The 13,330-nt window shown below is 37.8% G+C and overlaps 1 protein-coding gene across 1 annotated transcript in view; it reads left to right on the top strand.

The window, feature by feature from the left end:
* Positions 1 to 10,208, top strand: part of NYAP2 (neuronal tyrosine-phosphorylated phosphoinositide-3-kinase adaptor 2) — a 257,865-nt gene extending 247,657 nt beyond the window's left edge. The window contains 1 exon segment of the mRNA XM_010837052.1: positions 10,075 to 10,208. Within this exon segment, the coding sequence (XP_010835354.1) occupies positions 10,075 to 10,208 (134 nt within the window).
* The last annotated feature ends 3,122 nt before the right edge of the window (positions 10,209 to 13,330 follow it).

Below are 13,330 nucleotides of genomic sequence, written 5' to 3'. Positions count from 1 at the left end.
GACATTATTTTGCCAACAAAGGTCCGACATAGTCAAGGCTATGGTTTTTCCTCTGGTCATGTATGGATGTGAGAGTTGGACTGTGAAGAAGGCTGAGTGCTGAAGAATTGATGCTTTTAAACTGTGGTGTTGGAGAAGACTCTTGAGAGTCCCTTGGACTGCAAGGAGATCCAACCAGTCCATTCTAAAGGAGATCAGCCCTGGGTGTTCTTTGGAAGGAATGATGCTAAAGCTGAAACTCCAGTACTTTGGCCACCTCATGCGAAGAGTTGACTCATTGGAAAAAGACTCTGATGCTGGGAGGGATTGGGGGCAGGAGGAGAAGGGGACGACAGAGGATGAGATGGCTGGATGGCATCACTGACTCGATGGACATGAGTCTCAGTGAACTCCGGGAGGTGGTGATGGACAGGGAGGCCTGGTGTGCTGCGATTCATGGGGTCGCAAAGAGTTGGACATGACTGAGCAACTGATCTGATCTGATCTGATCTGATAATCTGGCCAATACAATTTTTTGCCTCTTTTGTTAGAGTCTTGGGAAAGATGAAGCAATGGAAGAACACGTTTTCTCAGAACTTGGAGAGATACACAAAGAAGTCATTTTTTACACTGACTTCATTCTTTAAAATGTGGTTTAATGCTTCATTTAGTAAATACTGCATGAGTCCTTATCAGGGATTAGTTTTCCTGTTGCTCAGGTGGAGAATGAGATGGGCATGGCTCCCGTCCTCACAAAGCATTCAGTTTAGTAGAGAAGGAGATGGAAGGAGGGGGCAGGAACAAGTGTACCAGCAGAGTGAGCAGCATGATTAAAATTCAAGAGTAAGGGAACACATGGGCCTTTAGGAGAATTTAATGCAATGTGACAGGTGCAAGGTTGCAGGTGAAGCTGGCTATGTAAGCTGAGCCATGTGTACCATTGAGAGGAAGCAGTTTAGACTTCTTTATATTACAAGCAGAGGAACTGAAAGATCATATGTGCTTTAAACAATAAAATAAAAACAGCTAACATTTATTGAGACTTTATGACATGTTGGCCACTATGGTGAAATCCACACTTATTATACTACTTAATTCCTAAAATAATGTTCTGAAGCAGCTACTTTTATCTCTCCCATTTTACCTGTGAACAAATGGAAGCTTAGCGATGTCAAGCAAATTGTCTTTAGTCATTCAGCTAGTCAGTGATGAGAACTTAGCATCACTGGTAATACATCTTTCCAAGAGCTCCAGCAGAAGTATGAAGGCAACTCTCATTGGCTGCCTTGGGTCACATATTAAATCCTGAGCCAGTCAGTGAAGCAAGGGGATAGAATGATTGATTGGACAGGGCAGAATCACGTGGCCACTTCTGGAGCTGAAGTTGGGGTCAGCCCATAATAGGGAACCATGAAACTTGAGATTACTGATGGTTGTGTTCTCCAAAGGGAATTCATACTATTCCAGAAGAAAGAATAAGTGGATTCTAGATAGGTGAAAATGACAGATGACCTTCATACCTCCTCAATTTTATTTTTAAATACTTATTTTTTTTAATGTTTAACCATTTACTGCCAAAGCTTTCACCAACAATTTCACAAATGTTTGCACATAGCACACTTGAGTTATGCATAATCCTACCAACACTGATACAGAAATTAAGCACAGAAGTTTTTCAGTTCTTCTGGATCTCTCCATGTATAGGTGTTATTAAACTTTGTTTGACAATAACTACCTAAATAAATAAGTAATAAAGCATGAAAAGCAAACCAAAAGGAGGAGTAAAAGAAGTAACTTTAGTAAACTAACTCACCATCAATCAAGAGTATTTTTGAGGTCATTTCAATGATTCCAATAGATTTAATTTATGAACATCCAAGAATCAGTGAACCTTGGCAAGTGCTTCTTATTATAAGTGATGAAAAAGCACCCTGAGAATTTGGATGGCTTCCCTCAGGTCTCACAGGACGGTAATAGCATTTCTTAGACATTGCTGTTGAGATTTTTCTAGGGCAGCATTTTACAACTAGTGGTTCCCAAATCCTCTGGAGTTTTCAAAGGTTTTCCCGTATTTCTTGTACTTCAACATGATGTTTTCCACTGTTTCAAATTTTTGTTTTTCAAATACTCAAATGGATGATTAATTGGATAAAAAAATGACCCTTTTAAGAGAACTCTTTGGGGGTTCAGAGTCCATAGGAAACAACAGTGCTTAAAGTCTTCATTCTCAGAACCCTGTATGTTCTTCAAAGTTATTGAGAACCCCAAAGAGCTTTCCTTTATCTGGGTTAGGTCTACTATTTCTCATGCTAGAAATTAAAACTGAGAATTAAAAATTATCTGTTCATTCAAATAGTAAAGCCATTACTGCTAAGTCGCTTCAGTCGTGTCCAACTTTGTGCAACCCCATAGACAGCAGCCCACCAGGCTCCCCTGTCTCTGGGATTCTCCAGGAAAGAACACTGGAGTGGGTTGCCATTTCTTTCTCCAGTGCATGGAAGTGAAAAGTGAAAGTGAAGTCGCTCAGTCGTGTCCGACTCTCAGCGACCCCATGGACTGTAGCCCACCAGGCTCCTCCATCCACGGGATTTTTCAGGCAAGAGTACTGGAGTGGGGTGCCATTGCCTTCTCCAAACCCATTACACATTAACATAAAATTTTTTTCTCATGAAAGATGACACTGTTTTCCAAAATTGTAACAGATGCTTAGAAGATTGACATTTTTTACATATTTACAAATCTCTTTGATGTCTGTTTCAGTAGAACATATGATTTCATCTATGTTGGATTCGGTCTGTTGTGATATGTTGCTTTGGTTAAAAGGTATCAAGGAAATCTAGACTTAAATATATGTGAAAGAGGAGGGATATTTTAATAGCATTTTCATATAATTGTGGCTATTCTTCTTTAATGCTTTCCCCAAATTCAACAAACAACAGTTTGGTTAAGGTTAGCTACATATCAATAAACTCATTATGCTTTGTTACATTAAAATACCTTGGTCTATCTTAGATTTAAGTGTATCTTTATTGGTGAGTGATTTATAACATAGGGCTTTTAGAAAATGTATCATGCAAATCTTCCCTAGGTTGACACATTTTGTTATAAAAAATCAAAAACAACACTTTCATTAATATAGCCACTGATCTCCTAAGAAAAGTCTTTAAGTTTAAGGGTTCTGTCAAGCTCAGAGTGAGAAATAAAAGTGTTTGAAAAGTTTACGTTTTGCCTGAAAGCTCAAATACATCATTGTCAACACATACTGCTAGTTGTCTTCCTTAAAGCAATAAGCTAACTTCATTCATTTTTTTGAGAAGATGTCTGCCAAATACGAAAGTGTGTGTGGCAGTGGAAAAAATGCATAATTACTAGTACAATTTGGTGCTATTGTTTACTGTTCTACTGTGTCAGCAGACTTATCCAACCTTGTTTTTGTACTTTGAGTGTGTTTGTCAACACAGTAGAGAAGACCAAATAATGTCTTAGTATTTTTATGAAAGCAGTGTTTACCTTATGCCGTGCACCTCCTCAAAGGGTGTTAGAGGCCTTCAGAAGTTCTGCTGTGGACTGAATAAGCATAGCCATTGCTGGAGATCAGGTTGAAGTCCCTGCCATGGGGATGTCAATGTAGAGTCTTACAGTCATCTTTTTTTTTTTTTTAATTGGGGTAGAGGTAATGTTGAGTTAGCTTCTAGTGTACAATGAAGTGAATTAGCTATTTGTCCACATATATCCCCTCCCTCTTGTTCCTCCCTACCATCAGCCCCCTATCCCGCCCCTCTAGGTCATCACAGGGCACCAAGCTGGGTTCCCTGTGTTTTATAGCAGGTTCTCACTAGCTTACTAGTTTACACACAGCAGTGTGTATATGCCAATCCCAATTTCCCAAGTCACCCCATGTCCTAAGACACATATTATTTAGTTTATGTCTATAACAGACAGTGTATTTAAGGTGGAATTGTAAGAACATCATATTTATATATGAAAATAACATTGCATTTATATATACAAATATAAGAACACTGCATTTATATGTATAAAGAGCATTGTATTTATAGTAAAACATGCTACAAGACCACGCACAACTTCAGTATCTGGTCACCCTTTGTCACAGGATATTTGCTGTTCTTTAAACCACAAAATCAGTTGTATAAAGAAGAATCACTAGTATGATGTCCAATGTTGATTGTCATTTACATTAATAAGGTGAGTGATACACCAAAATTTAAGCCTGGAATTTCTTTATTTTTGTTATTTAGAAGTCATATATCACATATTATATAAATACATGAAGTTATTTATGCCATGCATTCATTCCTAATATCAGAGGATGAAAGAGTTTTCTGTTTTTTGTTTGTTTATTCTATTTTTGACATCATAACATGAAGTTAAATTTTTATTCCCATGGTGATAGTTGATCCTGTATATCAAATGCCTTTCCCTCTATTTCTTGGCAGATGAATTTTTATGTAATAATTTTTAAGATACTTAATTAGCATATATTACTTGTTAAATAGATTAAAATATGTTCCTTTATAAACATATACTTTAATTCTCTTTTATGTGGAATCAAGTATCTTTTTTTTTAAAGCACACCTTCATATTCAGCTAAGGTGATGAAGATCTTAAGGGCATTTCAGAAATCATGTGTTTTAATAAAAGAGGCTCTCAAATTTAAAAAGCTGTTAATGCTACAGTATGCCATGTTGCCGTGTAAGAAACTAACCGTGCATTATAGCACTGGGGGCATCCCTGCGTATGAGCAGTGTGATTTAAATTCTCTCTGCATAAGAAAGTCGGAGAAGGCAATGGCAACCCACTCTAGTACTCTTGCCTGGAAAATCCCATGGGCGGAGGAGCCTGGTAGGCTGCAGTCCATGGGGTCACTAAGAGTCGGACACGACCAAGAGACTTCACTTTCACTTTTCACTTCCATGCACTGGAGAAGGAAATGGCAACCCACTCCAGTGTTCTTGCCTGGAGAATCCCAGGGACGGGGGAGCCCGGTGCGCTGACGTCTATGGGGTCACATAGAGTTGGACACCACTGAAGTGACTTAGCAACAGCAGCAGCATAAGAAAGTAGAAGCAAGGGAAAGCCCAGCCCTCAGATACTCAGAAGGAATACAACCGGTACTCCTAACCGCAAGTGCATGGGATTCTCTTTCTCTTGTATGCAATGGATTCTTTAATTTTCTACCTTTGACATTGGATTATATATTTTATCCATCAGGTTGCCACCTCACTTTTATCTGGGTTTTAGATCTTTACCAGAATTCCAGTATTCCCAAGGAGAATCACCAATTACTCCAGCATCAATAGTTTTACTATCTGACCCTTCAGATAACACTAGAATTTGGTCCATAACTAAAGGATGCTAGGATTCATTCAGTACCATATGAATGCTTGCTTAGAGGAATGCCCCTAATGGAGATGAAGAGAAAGAAGTATGTTTACTCCCAGGATGGAGTTTTGCATTTGATTTTCTTTCTCCACTGTCACAAAGTGATCACATAATTGATCAGATTTGTTTCATCTTTCAGCATCATAGTGACAGTGCCTGGGTCTGTGGGCTGATGGGTTCTCATGGATCTATACAAATGCTGTTGTTCAGTCACTAAGTCATGTCTGACCCTTTGTGACTCCATGGACTGCAGCATGCCAGGCTCCTCTGTCCTTCACTATCTCCCAGAATTTACTCACATTCACATCCATTGAATCGGTAATACTATCTAACATCTCATCCTCTGCCACCCACTTCTTTTGCCTTCAGTCTTTCCCAGAATCAGAGTCTTTTCCAGTGAGTTGGCTCTTTGCATCAGGTGGCCAAAGTATTGGAGTTTCAGCTTCAGCATCAACACTTCCAATGAATATTCATGGTTGATTTCCCTTAGGATTGGCTGGTTTGATCTCCTTCCTGTCCAAGGGACTCTCAAGAGTCTTCTCCAGCACCATAGTTCAAAAGCATCAATTCTTCAGTGCTCAGCCTTCTTTATGGTCCAACTCTCACATCCATACATGAGTACTGGAAAAACCATAGCTTTGACTATACAGACCTTTGTCATTAAAGTGATGTCTCTGCTTTTTAATATGTTAAGTTTGCCATAGCTTTCGTTTCAAAAAGCAAGTCTCTTTTGACTTCATGGCTGCAAATATTTGATACTTAAAAAAAATAGTAGCACCAAAATTCCAAATGAAACTTCCACATTAACATGAATGAGTATCTAACTAAATCAATACAAAATGTAACTAATCAATACAAAATGTAGGTCAATTTAATTAATTGTTAAGTTTAACATTAAAACAGTTTCATTACACCTGAAAATAAATTCCAGATTAGATTGTCTAATTCTATAAGGATTCCTGAGCGTGCATGATTACTGTCTAGAAATCATAGCCAATCGTGAATTAATTGGATTATTCACAGTCCAGTAATTTCAAAGCAAAATTATAAAAATGTATTCCAATTTTATATAATAAAATTTACATTTAATGTAGGATATGAGGGCATCAGATACATTTGCTATGATGTGTGATGGAAGCTTGAAAACAAAACATTTGAAATCTGTGAAGGTTTTAGCATAGTCCTGGCAAAACTGTGCCTTTATTACTCAAGCATCAGTTTATCTCAAATAGCAAATGTGTTATTTAAAAAACAAAATGCCTTCCCCAGAAATGAAAGTAGAGTTTGCAATCAGTATATCTTGGAGTATTAAATAAAAGGCCTTTCTGTGACCTCCATGTAGCACAAAGTCATTGATTAGAAACTTTCAGCAATGTGATTGACCAGGGAAAACCATATTGTGTACTGAAAAAATAAAACAAGATGGAGAAAAAATATGTCTCCCCAGAATTTGACTGATCTTATTTCTTTGACGCTAGATGAAAGTGTTTTCTTTAGTGAAAATGCACTAATCTCTTATTGCTGTGTAGATCCAGATTGAGAACAGTCATTTGTCTTTTCTTTCTGAAAGCAAAGAAAACCTCAGTGCTCATACTCGAAGCTGTGGATGCCTTGGGGATTCTCCTGTAACAACACCAAGGAACATAATCCTGAACAGAAATTAAATTCACCCTAAAGGGAAGATGGAAAATGATGGCGAGATTACCATCCTTTAAAAATGCAATGAAAGATTGTATCCAGTAAGAATAAAAAGAAAGATAGTAGTTCTTTCTTCTTAAGTAATAAAGTCCAGTTGGCACTTCCTTAATAAAATCATAAGATGATGATGAATTACTGGCCTGGAAACATCACAGAATAATATCTTGATGATAGTTTATTTTAAGGAGTTAAAGTTACTGTCTCCTTTCTCCTTCCTTCCTCCATCCCTCCCACTTTCTCACCCTCACTTTCCTTCCTTCTTCCTTTTTTCCATTGTCCTCTTTCATTCCTTCTGTCCCTGTGTATCTCCCCCTCCTTATTCTTTCTTGTTTTTTTTTTTTTTTTTATATTTAACCTTCACTAAAATTGCACAAATAACATCAACTTTTACCTCTAGGTTTTTGGTAGCTTATTACACAAAGACAGGTTTTTCCTTAGGTGTACAAAGAATAAGTAATTTCTAGCTTATAATGATTCTCTTAATGAAATGAGTTTTTTTTTAAGGGGAGGAAAGCCGCATTTTAGATCTGTTTTGAGGCATATCTCCATTGTTTGTGGTCCTCTAAAGCCTTGGCAATTTTTTATATTAACAAAGTTCAGGATGAAAACATTGTTTTCCGTACTATAGATCCTAAGCCCCACTGTTTAAGACTTAAAGCACAGTGTATTTCCAAAGGTGAGTGAACTGGACAATTTAACTTCGATATCAGCTCTACTGCTGCTGCTAAGGCGCTTTAGTCGTGTCCGACTCTGTGCGACCCCATAGACAGCAGCCCACCAGACTCCCCTGTCCCTGGGATTCTGCAGGCAAGAACACTGGAGTGGGTTGCCATTTCCTTCTCCAATGCATGAAAGTGAAAAGTGAAAGTGAAGTCGCTCAGTTGTGTCCGACTCTTCGCAACCTCATGGACTGTAGCCTACCAGGCTCCTCCACCCATGGGATTTTCCAGGCAAGAATCTCTAAGAGACTCAGTTATAAAAACAGTATCTTTTCTAGGATTTTCAAGACTTTTTCAGAGCATTCTTTTGGCCAAAAAAAACCTTTGGGTCCAAGATCATAATGGTTTGTTTCACCAACCTGGTCTCACAAACAACATAAAAGATTGCAAATGCATTTAAGTGAAGGACCAGGTGAAATGGAAAACAAGAGTGAAATGAGTATGCTAAAAATAAACCAAAAACTCACAATAAACAAAATTGTCCCTATGACATGATACCATTAAGCAACAATGGAGTATGTATGTGTGTGTGTGTGTGTGTAAACACAGAAATGTGTTTATTGTCTGCATATGCATGTGTACATAATGAATCTGTAAGTACTCATCTCAGCCTGTCACTGCCACTGCAGGTGATGTCATAACCCATGTGAGCCATGTTGGGAATGGACTTTAAAGCCACAGAATGTCTGGCCTGTAAGGGAAGCCACCCTGTATGACTGGTTTATGGCTAAATTGCAGTCCCTAAAGGGTGGTGGATGAACCAAGACATGATGCGGACCACTGTCCAATGAGGGTCAGGCAAGGCCTTTCTGGGTCATGATGAAATTGGGAGTTTGCTTGGATTTTGGTAAGTCTCAGTCTGTGTATTAGAGATATCAGCGTCTATGCTTGAAAGATGCTGATTAAGTCGGAGTCTGACGGGAAACCTAGCAGGGGAAGTTAATCCGTATGTACGCCGGGTAATATGAAAGGCATGGGATTGTGTCACTCATCGGATAATCTCTTCCACATACACTTTAAAGGAACCTCATAGTAAAAAATATTATTTGCTATCCTTTTCAAGGAAAAAAAAATGTCTAATTTTCTTCATGTACCTAAATGTGTTAATGCCATAAAGGGATATATGGAAATATTGGCTCATTATAAAAACATGTCAACCAGGATTCCAATAGATGCTTACCTTTACCTTTATTTTATAAGATAAAAGATGATTCTTTAAGACATGCAAGGACTTATGCCTCCTGGGAAGTTATGTTCATTTATAAGTTAGATTATGTCAACGTGTGGTACACTTAGATTTGAACACTCATATTTTTAGAGTGTGTATGTAGGTACTAGAATCACCTGCACAATACCCTCAAATATGTCTGAAAATTAGTGTCCTCAGTAGACCATATATTCTGCACTTCTTGGATGAAGGGAACTCTTTCCATCCCCCAAATTCTAATCTCCAGAGTATCCTGACAATGACCTGGGTGGCCAATCTAGGTTCCTTAAATAAAGGAAGAGTTAGGAGAAGGCTTTTTAATTTTGAAAAATAATATTATTATGAAAGATTGCAAAGGTCTCAGAAGTATCTATAAACTTAAAAGCAAATGAATTTAAATTAGGGAAATGATACGTTGAAAACAGTATATCGTGAAAATAGCCAGCACAAGACAACTTGAAAATCAGAAAGCTAGAAAATAGAAAAAGAAGGAAAGAATAAGAGAAAGAAGAAAAGATAAAATGAAAAGAGGGCACGATAGAAGAAAAATTTGGAGAAGGTAGAAAGACATTTTAAGACATAGGAGAACCATGGACCAAAGCTGAAAATGAAGCACCAAAAATTGGCTTTTTAACCAATGGGATGTTGTGTCGGTCGCTTAGTCGTGTTCAATTCTTTGCAGCCCCATGGACTGTAGCCCCCCAGGGTTCTCTGTCCATGGAATTCTCCATGCAAGAAAACTGGAGTGGGTTCTGTTCCCTTCTCCAGGGGATCTTCCCAGCCTAATCACTCTGTAGAAACTCATTGTAAATAGGATAAAGTGGACAGGGAACAAAGCCTTGACCTTAAGTGATTTGTTCTTTATTCCCAGGAGCTGATCCTCATGAACAAATTTCGTTTTAATCTGTTGTTATGAAATTGTTTCATCACTTGCCAATGATTAGCATACATCAGAAGAATTCAGTGCATTGAAAGAACCTGCTGCAAAACCAAAAAGAAAGTCTGAGAGCCGGTTCATCACTGCAGACTTTGCTCAGCTAATGCTTTGTCTTTCCTCCTTGTTCACAGAACCGAAAGTAAGCTGCAAACTAGGGCGGTCGGCGTCCACATCAGGTGTGCCCCCTCCATCTGTTACTCCTCTCAGGCAAGCCAGTGACCTGCACCAGAGCCAGGTACCATCATCGTTAGCCAATCGTGATTGACTTCCTGTGATGCGACATGCCAAACGCTTTCCACCTCTGTCTGTCGTGTGTTGCTGTAACGACTTTTGCATCTGCTTTTATTTTTCTATGTGTGGATGGGTAGGGGTTGGGATAAGCTGTGGCCGTCTGTGTTTTCATCTAAAAAGGAGATTCCTTCTTCCCTGTGATTGGTGCAACTTTCTTTGCTGTTTGTTATCAAATCGTTTTTGTCTCTGGTTCCCATCGTTCTGTAATATAAATGTAAACTTGTACTATATGTACTGGCTTAGTGGTTGTTTTTTTAAAATTCTTTCTCTCTTCCATGTTTTGTGTACTTTTATGCCGTCTCTGAAAATTTATCAACATTTGATAAATTTATCAACTTTGTTTTATGTAGATTTCTTTTTAAATGTTTTGTCCACAACACTCGCACAGATGTTGTCAATGAATTTGTACATATTGTTTAGTTCTTAACCTATGATACTGTAATATTTGTGGCCGTTTAACTTTTATTTTTATTTCGCTTGGAGCATGATTGTAAGATACAATGAATATTGATGTCCTTATAAATATTCCTATAACAAGTCATTTGGATTGAACATGGCAGCTAGTCTTTTTTTCTTAGCTCATAAGGACAAACTGACCAACCACATAATCTAGATATTACCAAAAACTGTAGAAAAACAAAGCAATCTTTAAATAAATTACTTTCTCTCTTACACCAACAGTATCAGAAATGTTCTCAGTAAGGGAATTTAAGTGTTTATGCATGGTAACTGAGATCTCTATTATCATTGGAGAAAAGAGGCGAGAAATAAAGACATAAGCTACAGTATCATTTAACCCTTTATAGTACAATATGTTGCTCTGATGTTCACTTGGTTACATAACTCTGTATGGGAAATTTAGTATGGGGAAAAAAATCACTACACATAAATTCTCTACCTATAACTCATCCAATAGGAATTCAATACAATGACTTAATTTGTGAAGCTTAATTGTGGTTACTGTTAAATATTATGGGTGTTAAATAGGATAATGCTATCCTGCAGTAGTTTTTCTCCGCTTCTTAGCTTTAATCTTCACTTTCATAAAACTCTCTGAAATTGTAAATTAAAAGACTAATAATGATACCTCCATGGGAACTGTCCATTACTGATTAGAAAATTACATATTCATCAATTATGTAAAATGTCAAGCTATTTTAAAAACATAACCAAGCAAACTAATTGCATTTTTTTCTAATGGAATACAGGGTGCTTTTTTAGTATTTTGGCCTCACTTAAGTAGTCACAGGATTTGATTTATGAATATATGTGATATCTACAAACCCAAGAGATGAGAGGTTTCTCTCAAGGGGGTGTCTCAAGTGCCACTTAGAATTTTTTGTGTCTTATTTAAAAGTTTAAATGCCTTTACAACTAATGAATCCACCTCAAATGCTTTTTCAGTATAAAAGAAGTAGAAACAAGAAGACAATGAATAAATAAATAAATAACACAACTAACCTCACTAAGATAAACTGCCATCTTAGTTGATTAAAACTATTGCAAAATATTACACTTGTTGATTTTCTAAAGCTTAAAATATTGGATACAGAAAGGAGAGAGCTTTAGTTAACTGGCAGAGGAATGCATTAATACAATCAACTTTCCAAGTGCTTATACCTTAGTATTACAAGACTTTGGTAACATAGAGAGGTTTTGTGGTCTTTGTTCCCTTTGCTTTTTCGGCTTATTATCTTTGTAGCTGTTTCATCCTGAGCCCCTTCAATGCTCAATGAAAGGGTTCTTGGGGGTAACTTTCAGAACAGAAACAAGGTGCAATCTTTGTGTCTTTGCATTATCAGCTCTTCATTTATCTGATGGGGTGTTCTTCATTCTTCAACATACAGCAACAAGAGAAAGGCCCTCTTGGTACTTGTTTGGTGCACTTTTTCTTTCCAACCAGGAGAAATTCTGGCACCCAGCCATGTTGTAGATAGGTTGTCAGGACTGCAAATTAGAAGGCTGACCTCTGTGACTCTCTCCCGTGTGTTGTGACTAGATGTAGCATTCACCTCTTCCGTATTCTGAGCTAATGAGGTGAACATGGCTTAGAAGAACCCTGCTCTGCATTGCTACAAATTGGAACTGAACTGAAGTTGAGTACTTTTTGAAGTCCCTCTTCTCACCTCATTCCCATGCTCTTGCCTGAGATGTCACCTTAAGTTACAACAAAGATGACCCTGTCCTTTGCTTAGTCACCCAAGTCCACCCTTTGACAGTTTCACCCAAGGTGAAAGACATTTAAGCACACTGGATATTCGTACACAAATTAGGAGATGGAACACCTAACACTGTCACACAAATAATTACCCTGGTCACTTTTTTAAAAGTGTTTTTCCAACACCAGAATTCCTGATAGCTATTAAAACACAGAAAGCTTAATAGAAGATGGATAAACTTCTTACTAGGAAATCTTTGGAAGACCATGTCATCTTATACTTTCATCTTGTACTTTCAAGCAAACAAAAATAATCAGTGAGCCCTGAAATAATTCCAGTGGTGCTTATCTACTGATGAACCTGGCTTTAAGAAGAGATGGGACTTTTCTTCTCATAGAGCAGGAACTGCGTGTGTGTGTGTGCTTCAGATTGTTAATGCCTTACCTCTTTTCAGTTTCCTCAGTACTGACTTCTCACTTACCACTTCGGATCATGGTTAGAGCTTTCTGAGAAGGATTGCAGGAGGAAACAGAAGGGCCTAAAGTTACTCCAGCAGAGATGGGCAGAGGTGACCAAAACGGATGGACCCTTAGTCCTAGGAGCCTAGACCAGATATGATGGACCACGCCAAAGAATCTAGAGATAATAGTGATTGACTGACCCACAGAGGAGCATGAGGCCCTTGGTGATTGCTCTCCAAGGCCATTGATATAAAAAGTGGAGGTAGTGTTTGCTTGGTTTTGCAGTCTCTTTTGGCTTCAGGTAGTAAAACAGGCACAAGATTTGTAGAAATATACTGGAACTTTAAAAAACGTTTAAAAGAGGAAATGGGAAACTCAGGAAAGAAACATGAGTTCCAAAGCATTTACAATTTTTATACAACAGATACTCTTATCTGAAATGCAGAGAGAAGAAAAATAGATCTTTTATTTCTTAA

This window comes from Bison bison, unplaced genomic scaffold, assembly GCF_000754665.1.
Source record: "Bison bison bison isolate TAMUID 2011002044 unplaced genomic scaffold, Bison_UMD1.0 scf7180017864068, whole genome shotgun sequence".
NCBI lineage: Eukaryota > Metazoa > Chordata > Mammalia > Artiodactyla > Bovidae > Bison > Bison bison.
This window is presented reverse-complemented; position numbering and strand designations above follow the sequence as displayed.